General features: G+C 40.8%; 1 protein-coding gene across 1 annotated transcript; it reads right to left on the bottom strand.

Moving 5' to 3' along the window:
- Positions 1-804: 804 nt before the first annotated feature.
- LOC106083302 (protein twist) lies at positions 805-3,475 on the bottom strand. Its single transcript, XM_013246235.2, has 2 exons — positions 1,961-3,475; positions 805-1,648 (listed from the first exon to the last, which is right to left on the bottom strand). Exons 1-2 carry the CDS (start codon positions 3,259-3,261, stop codon positions 1,405-1,407), a joined length of 1,545 nt encoding a protein of 514 aa, XP_013101689.2. The 5' UTR covers positions 3,262-3,475; the 3' UTR covers positions 805-1,404.
- Positions 3,476-11,659: the final 8,184 nt, after the last annotated feature.

Raw genomic sequence — 11,659 nt, 5'->3', positions numbered from 1 at the left:
GTACTAAAACATAAAACAGATTGGCTTAATGCCAAAATAATACCAAAACCAATTCGTTAATAAGGCTAGTACCAAACGGTACTAATCATTATATGGTTCATCCATACCATCCGGTATAATTTTTGTGCCATACGGTGTTGTTTTACTATCAATACCGAATGGTACTGTAATGAGCACGTTTGGTATCAACTTTTCTCTGGGTGTAGGGCTTATTAATATCTGCAACCGAATATTGGGTTAAACTAACTCACACCTAGGCATTCAGTTCATTTCAATTGTTTCCATATAAGGCCTAACCAATTTCCGCTACTGTATTGTGGCGTCTTAGAATTCCTCTGGTCCCCCATGTGAGTTTTTTTTTTTGTGTGACATCAACCCCCTCTTTTTCAGTCTCTGTCAGTGTCTTCCATATTGGAATGCGAGACTGCCTTCCTTTTGCGGCTAATTTAATGGGAAAACAGTTTTGAGTTGTACATTTGGCATCGACAGCCCCACATCTTCACAAACAGATGAACGAACATATCCATTGGAAGACATGCATGGCTGTGTGCGTTTACTTGAAGAAATATTTATTATTTCATGTGAATTTGTATTACGGGCGGATCCCAGATTCCTTTGTCTGTGCATTCAGTAGTCCGTGATGATCAAGACGAAGACGATGCTCATCAGCATCATCATTATCAGCCATTGTGGTAGATTGGCAGACTGGGGCAGTGGCGGCAGCAGCAGATGACGCTGATGGTAATGGTGATGATTTCGTTCGTTTACTTTTCAAAATGGCGCAACGAAATAAAAGACAAAGTGTTTGCGTGTTAACAATTCTGTTTGTGTTTATTTGTATATGTTTTGCTTCGCTTTTTCTCTCTCTCTCGCTCTTTGCTTCATTTGTTTATGCGTTGTTTTGTTTCTTCTGGTGTTGGACAATGATTTCCTCAAAGAAAGCGGCATAACGGCATTAAAGTTTAAACTAACATTAGGGGTATTCGTTTCACATAGTAAAACTTGCCGGACCCCCTTCCCCGGCACTCGCTAACTTAAATCGTAATAACACATAGCCGAACAGTATCTTCCTCACATCATATAAATATAAAAATCTTACAAGCTAAAAATTCCTAAAAAAGGCAATAAAAAATATTTTAATGGATATAGGTATCTCAACTTAGATCATACAACATGAAAATGGCTAGGTTGTAGAGGGGGATGGTGTGGGTGGGTGTGACTTAAAAATATTCATATTCATAGATAGGTATGTACATCGCTAAAGACTAAGTGGTTTTGCTCGTATAAAATAGTTAATACTAAATGGAAAGTATAACAAGTGTCGCACTGTGCAGCACAGAGTTGCATTTTGCTGGAAGTTCAGATGGCTCGGACTCGTAGAGTTGCAGTTGCAGTTGGGGTGATCTAGGATTTGCTATTCTGGGCGTCGCCTTCCATTCGCCAAACGCCAAATAGATAACTCAGTTTCTCTGGTGGAATCATGGGGGCCACGGCGGCTCTCCGCAGATTCTTTAGGTCCGCCTCGGCATCGTTGAGTATGGAGGCCGCACCCATGGCGAAGCCATTGCCTTGCATGCCATTGGCATCCAAAGCCTTCAGCAGACCGATCTCACTGGTGGACAGTACGCGGCACAGGAAGTCAATGTATCTGCAAAGAGGTAACACAAGACAAATAGGGAAGGAGAATTAATTAGTGCCAGGTAGGCAGATTAGACGGCCGTCAATGACCGAGCAAAATTCCCTAGCCAGCCGGAAAAGCCCCTGGCGCTTATAAAACCAGGTAGCCTGGAGTTTGTTAAAAGCTGCGTAATTTTGCGGGTTTTTATTGATGAGTTGGGAAAAATAAACGTATGTCGTCGGAACGGAAATGCCCTGAGTAAAAAATAAATTTCCCATGCCACGGAATTTCTTGGCGCAATTCGTATTGGACCGAACCACAGAGAGGACTTGATCTGCTTACCTGGTTGCTAGTTTGAGAGTTTGTATTTTGCTCAGCTTGTCACTGGGCAGGGTAGGTATGATCTGCTGCAAGGATTTGAAAGCATCGTTTAGACTTTGGGTCCTTTGGCGTTCCCGCACATTTGCCATGATTCGCTGGGTATGAAAGTCCTCGGTATCTTCGGATTTGCTTGCCTTGCGTTTCGTGCGGCGGCGAGGTTTGCGAAATTCTTTGCTGCCGTCATTGGTATCGCCGCCGGCACCACTTAGCTCATCCTCATTGGGAAAAAGGTAACTGCTGCCAGAGGCGGTTGATTGGCGTGTGTATTCCATTTCATCGCGATCCGAGCTGGAGTATGTACTTCCGTTTAGAGATCCCGTTGTTTCGTATTGCTCGAAACCACTTGTTGTGATGGTGGGGTTGGAGGAATGTATGGCGACGGCAGAGGTGGATGAGGCATTGTGATGCGGATTCATGGCTAATGTGGAATTTATCCGTTGTTGTTGCTGCTGTACTTGTTCCTGTTGGTGTTGTTGCTGTTGCCGAAAAATGTGCTTGAAATTGTCCTCACTACTCTCCCCCATTTCTTCGTCGACAAACTCGAATTGCGGTGAGGTTGCACAATTTTGGAGATCCATTTTACCACCGACAGGGGCACTGCCACTGCCTTGCATTGTAGAATTCACCTCATTCACGGTAGTCGGCAAGTACTCCACAAAGAATTTCTGATCGGCTTGGTGGATATAGTGCTGTGACATGTGTTGATGAGGTTGTGCCTGTGCCGGGTGTAAAGGGCTTATATGCAACTTCTTGCTATCCTGCATTAAGTCGTTGGCACCGCCACAATCATATTCCCGGCTGCGTTTGCCATTCTCGTTGATGTGATACTGCTGCGGTTCATGATGACCGAATGTGATGTTGTTATTATTATTATTGTTCATTTCAGGTGATCCAAGGGTTTGACTATTGGGCGTGGAACTGGCACTGTTGCTGCTGGTGCTGAGTATTTCACTGCTGGGAATATTGTAGTCGGTATCTTCGTGATCGGGGCCAACGCCATAGCACATATAGTCATTGTTACCATTGGCCGTCAAGTGGTGTTGCCGTCCATTGATGTTCATGTGGGGCAACTGCTGTCCATGCTGCTGTTGGCCGTAGAGGTTTTGTTGATCCATGGGATGCTGTTGCATGTTCTGGTGCATGTACGCCTGTTGGTCTACCGTTATCAATTTTATGACATTGTGCTGTAAATCCATGATGTTGGGCAAGGGTTTGTAGCTTATGTCCAACAAAACTTTCGGGGACACAGGTCGCACTGACATCTTGGGCGATGTTAGTTGGGCAATATGCGAAATTTTTGGCACTGTTTCACTCAATTGGAAATCGGTTTATGTGCTAAAAACGTGCAAAAATTTTAATTGTGTGTAACGTGTAATCGCGAGTTTCGTTTTTGGGTTCGCGCTTGTCTTTAGAAAAAGAAATGATTCTCAAAACTATGCCGCCAATTAAACGCACAGAAAATGATATCCGCTCTTAGGAAAGATTGAAACTCAACTGATGTTGAAATCCTTGCAGTAACACTCAAAGTGGGAAATTAACAAATGCTGCTATTCGTCTATAACTGTCTGCAGACTCGATCTCTTTTTATTCGCCATTGAATGCGTTCCCAAGCTGAAGGTAAGAAAGAGATGAAATGATGTTGAGTTGGGCTAAATGTGTGTGAGTGAGCGACACCCTCTCATTATGACGTCATAGCTACCACCAAAGCAAATGGCAAACAATAGAGAGAGCCATTATGGGATGCGTATGTGTGAGTGTTTGAATACATGTGAATGGCTCTCTGCCACACTGAACCGTCGGCTAAGTGTGTTGGTATGAGCAAGAGCATTTCCATATTTTAAAAGTAATGGCGTACCAGCATTGTGTGTCTTGGCTTTGTATGATCATGTTGTGGCGACAGGTAGTGGTTTAATTGTTTGGAACTAATCAATCATGGACTCGGAATGTCTATTTGCAATTCGGCGACCGGGTAGTTCATCAAGCAAATTTGGCAAATCGTTGATATGGGATTGATGCATTAAATTGGCTTTCAATAACTGGATGCTCAATAAAGCACAGTGTCAATAGTTCGATAAATTAAATGTTGCCCATATGACATTGAATTGTATCGTAGTCAAAATCAGTAGTTCAAATAGCAGTACGGATGTGTAGCAAATTTCAAAACTATCAATTCAACAACTGATTGTGCCAAAAGATGTCGCAGATTTTGTGGGTTCTCATGTTTTAGGAATATAAGGAATATCTGTATGTATGCTGAATTTTTAGAATATATCAAAATACCCTCCACCATGGAATGGAATTGTTCTAATTATGTCATTCCGTTCATGACCCTATAAAGTTTAAATATTCTTGATCGTGACATGACATTACGAAATTCGGTTGCGATTGTAAATGGGGCAAAATGATGACTCAGACGATGTTAAAATACTTTTTAAGGTGCAGGGAGCCATGTAGAAAGGTTCTTGACTTAGGCAAAGCATAGGTGATAATTGGGCTATAATGGTAAGGTCACGAACCGTCTTCGAGGACGGCACAATCCGCATCGTTTAGGTGCGGGTCAATTAGGGAAGTAAAGGGAAAATAAAGGGCAGACCAATTGTCCAATTGTCCTTAGTAGTGTTATCAATAAACTTGGTTAGTCCAAAATGAAGTTCGAGTTGAAGGAGTGGACAGCGGACTCGCATGTAGCACTGTGGGTCAGTGAAACGGTCGGTAAGACCACAAAGACCCTATGGGGAGATCCGGATCGTGCGAAGGCGAAGCTATTATTGAGAAAAAGTTGGAAGAGCTTAGTATGGTTTTCGGTATAATATCGGATCACATAGGACTACGGACGCACTTATACAGAGCATAAGTCAATAAATACAAACACAATTACATGACACATATGGCTCAAACAAAGGCTGGGCACAACTTTTGGATAAACATGCTTGAGTAAGTTTCTAATGCTATACATCCGAAGAAAACTGCAATGTCGAAATAGTTTGTCACTACACCACTACTGTTTTACTTTGTGCATTTTATTGCAACGATAAGATGGACATGAGTCAGTTGGATTTACGTCCTGATTCGAATAGACGTCTGCCTATCTGCCACATTTTTTGTCCGGTTGAGCTTAAAAATTTGAATCGGACTGCACTATTGATATGTGAGATGATTTCCCCTCTTCCTTAGGGGAATATTCATGGGCAAAATTTGCATTTATATCAGGTTATAGATCGATTTGGAGGTAAAAGAAAACGGGCTCATCTCGAAAGGGAAATGCGAATGAGAATTATAAGATAAAATGATCTTCGCCTTAAAAGGCAAAAAACTTAAGAAAAAAGGCGTTCAGTTCGACCGGGCCCAACTTTGGATACCCACCACCTCTGAATTATATGTAAACCACCTTTCATCAAAATCCTGTGAAAAATGCATACCTTATGCCCCATAGCAGCTATATAGAAATCTGTTCCGATTTGGACCGAATACTAATAAGTATAAGTCATTGTTCACTTGAGTATAACAAAATAGTGGTCTTTTTTAGTAGCTATATCTAAAATTAAACCGATTTGAACCATGTACGACAGTGATGTCGAAAACCCTAACATAAGTCACTGTGTCAAATTTCAGTGAAATCTTATATATAAAAATCAATTTGTGTTTGTTTGTAGATTTGTATGTTTGTATGTTCTTTATAGACTCAGAAACGGCTGAACCGATTTTCTTGAAATTTTCACAGATGGTGCATAATGACCCCGTGGTGAAAATAGGGTACTACATTTTTTGATATCTGAAGGGGCGGCGGACCCTCCCCCTTACCCTAATTTTCAAAAACGCCAGATCTCGGAGATGGGTGGTGCGATTTAAGCGAAATTTTGTGTGCTCTCATATAGTACCCTAAAAATAAAAATTTGGTATCCAAATTTTGGATGGGGTACCTAGGGGGGCCGCCCCACCCTTAAACCTACCAAACATATATTTAGACCAATCACGACAATATGGGAAAGGTATTTAGGATAAGAAAACGTATCTTATATCCAATTGTCGGACCAAGTGCTAGGGGGACCACCCCAAGCCCCAAAACACTCCTAAATCAGACATATTTACCGACTATGGCAATATCGGACTCAAATGAAAGGTGTTTGCGAGTAGAATACGAATCTGATATGCAAATGTGGGACCACGTTTCTGTGGGTCCTCCCCTTTTCAAAAAAAAAACCCCCCAAACAGGACTTATTTACTGACCGTGAAAATATGGGGTTTAAATAAAAGGTATTTGAATGTAGAATACGAATCTGATATCCAAATATGGGACCAAGTGTTTGGGCGGCCGCCTCTCACCACCTCTTCCCATTGTGGGATAAATTTACGACCATAGCAATATGAGGCTCAAATGAAAGGTTTGATATCAATATTCGGAAAAATGTGTACGGGGCCACGCCACCCCCACACCACCACCCAAATAGTAAGTATTTTCTGATCATTGCAATATGAGGCTCAAATAAGAGGGTTTTTAAAGTGGAACACGTATCCGATATATATTTTCAAGGCCAACTGACTGAGTGGCCGCCCATCCCCCAAAAAACCCCCTAAGCCGGTCATGTTAGCCGACTATGGAAATATGGGGCTCACATTAAAGGTATGTGGGAGTAGACCACGTATCTGATTTCAACATTAGGAGACAACTGTCTAGCGGACGTCCCACCACCATAACATACCCCAAATAGGATGTATTGCTCACCAGGCAATTTGGTTCTTAAAGAGAGTGGAACTAAATATGCATAGTTTTTAGGGCGAATACCCCGAACCGGACATATTTGCTGACTTTTGCAATAATGAGTTTAAATGAGATTAGAATACGAATTTGATATCCAATTTTGAGGGCAATGGCAATATGGGGTTCAAATAAATGATATATAGATATATGAGAATAGAGCATGTTGCTGATATATTTTCTGGGCTTAGTGTTTGGGGGACCACCCCAATCTCCAAAGCACCCCTAAATCGGGCATATTCACCGACCATGTCCATGTGGAGCTTTAATGAAAGGTATTGGGGGGTAGGCAAGTATTGATACCCATTTTCGGGACCAATTTTCTAGGGGTCCTACCCCTTTCTCAAAATACCCCACAAACAGCAATTTTTTGGTGACCATCGCAATATGGGGCTCAAATAAAAGTATTTGACCATGGACCATGTATTTAGGGCATCACCCCGTCCAAAGGGAAGCAATGTTTGGGGGACCACCCCAATCTCCAAAGCACCCCCAAATCGGGCATATTTACCGACCATGTCCATGTGGAGCTTTAATGAAAGGTATTGGGGGGTAGGCAAGTATTGATACCCATTTTCGGGACCAATTTTCTAGGGGTCCTACCCCTTTCCCAAAATACCCCACAAACAGCAATTTTTGGTGACCATCGCAATATGGGGTTCAAATAAAAGTATTTGACCATGGACCATGTATTTAGGGCATCACCCCGTCCAAAGGGAAGCAATTTTTCGACCTTGCCAATATGTGGCTCAAATGAAAGGTATTTGAGATTAGAAAACGAATTTCATAACGTATTTTGGGGCCATGTGTTTGGGGGACGCCTCATCCTGTTGTTTAAATACATGGTATTTTTTTTTTTCTTTTTTTTTCTTTTTGCAGGGCCAAGTTTCTGGGGGACCACCTCACCCCCCAAAACACTCCTACATCAGATATCATGAGAATATCGGGCTGAAATATACTATTTTAAGAATGGAGTACACCTTACATTCAAACTTAAATTCGTAGACCAATAAAGATCCTATGGGATCCAGATAAAGGTACTTACATTGTTAAACTGTTAGTCAAGCGATATTCTATTTTCGTAGCATGGTATTTCACTAAAAGCTCTTTAATTGTCGAAAATAAATATACCAAGAAAACTTATGTTCCATATAAAGTAAAGGAAGGCACAGCGGAGCGGGCCCGGGTCAGCTAGTAGGATTATAAATATGCCTTTTATGGGCCCAAGACCTTAAATCGAGATATCGGTATATATAACAGCTATATCCAAATCTGGGCCGATCTTGGCCACATCGAAGAAGAATGTCGAAGGGCCCAACACAACTCACTGTCCCTAACTTCAGCAAAATCGGATGATAAATGTGCCTCTTATGGGTCTAAGACCCTAAATCGGCGGATCGGTTTATATGAAAGCTATATCCAAATCTGGACCGTTTTAAGCCAAATTATAGAAAGATGTCGAAGGGCCTAACACAACTCACTGTCCAAAATTTCGGCGAAACCAGACAATAAATGCGCTTTTTATGGCCCCAAAATCAAGAAATCGGTCTATATGGCAGCTATATTCACATCTGGACCGATCTATACCAAATTGAATAATAATATCGAAGGGCCTAACACAACTCTCTGTCCCAAATTTCGGCGACATAGGACAATAATTGCGCCTTTTATGGGCCACAAACCTTTAATCGAGAGATCGGTCTATATGGCAGCTATATCCAAATCTGAACCGATCTTGACCAAATTTAAGGAAGATGTCGAAGGACCTAACACAACACACTATCCCAAATTTCAGCAAAATCGGATAATAAATGTGGCTTTTATGGGTTAAGACCCAAAATCTGCGGATCGGTATATATGGGGGCTATATCAAGATAAAGTCCGATATAGCCTATCTTCGAACTTAACCTGCTTATAGATAAAAAAAGAGAATCTGTGCGAAATTCCAGCTCAATATCTCTATTTAGAAAAGACTGTAGCGTGATTTCAGCAGACAGATGGAGGAACACGGCTAGATCGTCTTAAATTTTTACGTAGATCATGAGTATATACTTTGTAGGGTCGGAAATGGATATTTCGATGTGTTGCAAACGGAATGACAAAATGAATATACCCCCATCCTTCGGTGGTGGGTATAAAAAATAATAGTTTGTATATCTTATATCCCACAATAGTTAGCGATATTTGGCGCAAAATGCATGTAATTTATAGGGCTTCAGAAGCACTTTCCAACAAGTAAAGAAGATTTGGAAATCGGACTACAAACGAACATTTCGCAGAGCAAACATTAATTGGTTGGGGATGACTTAACCAGAGGGCCACCGAATAGGACCCAGGTATATCGTCTAACAAAAACCTCCACTCTATACATTTATCTTTATCGATTCTTTCCAAAATGGCAGACTGCTTTACACATCTTTTAAGTCTTCCGAATGCGTGATTTGGCGGAAATCAAAGTATTACATTTCGAGTGGATTATTTAAGTAAACCACAAAACGTGCCCAAAATATACAAATTTTTGAAAACCAAAATTTAAATCGAGATTATTTTAAAACTGAAACCTATAAAGATATGCCAAAAATTTACATTTTGCACATTTTTGATTTGTAACTCGCATAAATTTTGACTGACGGATCGTACCTTAACATACATTGCAACACAAATATAGTAAACCTTACCAGCTTTTAAAATCAGCCAAATTTAAAATCGGTTGAGAAATGCCTTCGCACATATTTTTAACACATGCAACAAGTATCTACCTATTCAAAATAAATGAAAGTAAGAGCGTGCTAAGTTTGGCCGGGCCGAGCCTTATATACCCTCCACCATGGATCGCATTTGCCGAGTTCTTTGCGCGGTGTCTCTTTTGAGGCAAACAAAGAATAATGGTTAAGAATTGTTATGCTATTTATCAAGTCATAGTAAGATTCAGACCATTAATGAATTGAAGGTTTAAGACTGTAGTAGAAGTCACTGGGTAATGTTCGAGCCCATTCGGATAAAAATTGCGCCTTGTAGGGACTCAAGAAGTATAAACTTAAGTTCGGTTTATATGGGAGCCGTATCAAGCTATAGATCGATTGAGACCATATTGAACACGTATATTAATGTTCATAGGAGAAGCCGTTGTGCAAAATTTCTGCCAAATCCGATGAGAATTGCGCCCTCTAGAGGCTCCAGGAGTCATGATCCCAGATCGGTTTATATGGCAGCTATATCAAGTTATGTACCGATTTGCGTCATACTTAGCACAATTATTGGAAGTCATAAAAAACGCCTCATACAAAATTTCAGCCACATCGGATGCGAATTGCGCCCTCCAGCATCTCAAGAAATCAAGATCCCAGATCGGTTAATATTGCATATATACCAGGTAATGAACCGATCTAAAACATACTTAGCATAGTTGTTGGAAGTGATACCAGATCACCACGTGCAAAATTACAGCCAAATCGGATAAGAATTGCGCACTCTAAAAGCTGAAGAAGTCAAGACGCCAGATAGGTTTACATGGCAGCTATATCAGGTTACGAACCGATTTAAACCAAACTTAACACAGTTATTGGAAGTGATACCAAAACACCAGGAGCAAAATTTCAGTCAAATCGGACGAGAATTGCGCCCTCTAGAGGCTCAAGAAGTCAAAACCCAAGATCGGTTTATATGACAGTTATATCAAAACATGGACCGATTTGGCCCATTTACATTCCCAACCACGATACACTAACCAAAGGTATTTGTGCGAAATTTTAAGCGCGTAGCTTTACTCCTTCGAAAGTTAACGTGCTTTCGACAGACAGACGGACGGACATGGCTAGATCGACTTAAAATGGCATGACGATCAAGAATATATATACTTTACTAGTTGACCCAGGCCCGCTCCGCTGCGCCTTCTTTTACTTTATATGGAACAAAAGTTTCCCTGGAACATTTATTTTCGAAGATTTTTTAGTGAAATACCATGCTATCTTGACTAAGAATTTAACAATATAAGTGTCTTTATCTGAATCCCATATGATCTTTATTGGTCTACGAATTTAAGTTTGGATGTAAGGTGTACTCCATTTTTAAAATACTTCATTTCAGCTCGATATACTCATGATGTCTGATTTAGTGGTGTTTTTGGGGGAGAGGTGGTCCCCCCGATACTTGGCCCTGAAAAAATATCAGCATAGTGCTCTTCTCTCAAATACCATTTATTTAAATCCCATATTGGCATTGGCTTAAGAGGAGTTTACACGATGAGGCGTCCTCCAAACTCATGACCCCAAAATAGGTTATCAAATTCGTTTTCTAATCTCAAATACCTTTATTTGAGCCCCATATTGCGATGGTCATTAAAAAATTGCTGTTTGTGGGGTATTTTGGGAAAGGGGTAGACCCCCAGAAAATTGATACCCATGTTCGAGACCAATTTTCTGGGGGTCTACCCCTTTCCCAAAATACCTTTCTTCCCCCAAAATACCTTTCATTTAAGCTCCACGTTGACATGGTCGGTAAATATGCCCGATTAAGGGGTGTTTTGCGGATTGGGGTGGTCCCCCAAACACTGTGCCCGGAAAATATATCAGCAAAGTGCTCTGTTCTCATATATCTATCTATCATTTATTTGAACCCCATATTGCCATTGCCCTCAAAATTGGATATCAAATTCTTTTTCTAATCTCATTTAAACTCCTTATAGCAAAAGTGAGCAAATATGTCCGGTTTGGGGAATTGGTCCTAAAAACTATGAATATTTAGTTTCACTTTTTTTAAGACTCAAATTGTCTTGGTGAGCAAATACGTCCTATTTGGGGTTTGTTATGATGGTGGGACGTCCGCTAGACAGTTGGCCCCTAATGTTGATATCAGATACGTGCTCTATTCCCACATACCTTTAATTTAAGCCCTATATTTCCATA

Source organism: Stomoxys calcitrans, chromosome 5 (genome assembly GCF_963082655.1).
Source record: "Stomoxys calcitrans chromosome 5, idStoCalc2.1, whole genome shotgun sequence".
Lineage (NCBI taxonomy): Eukaryota > Metazoa > Arthropoda > Insecta > Diptera > Muscidae > Stomoxys > Stomoxys calcitrans.
The sequence above is the reverse complement of the archived record's forward strand: the minus strand, read 5'-3'. Positions and strand labels throughout refer to the sequence as shown.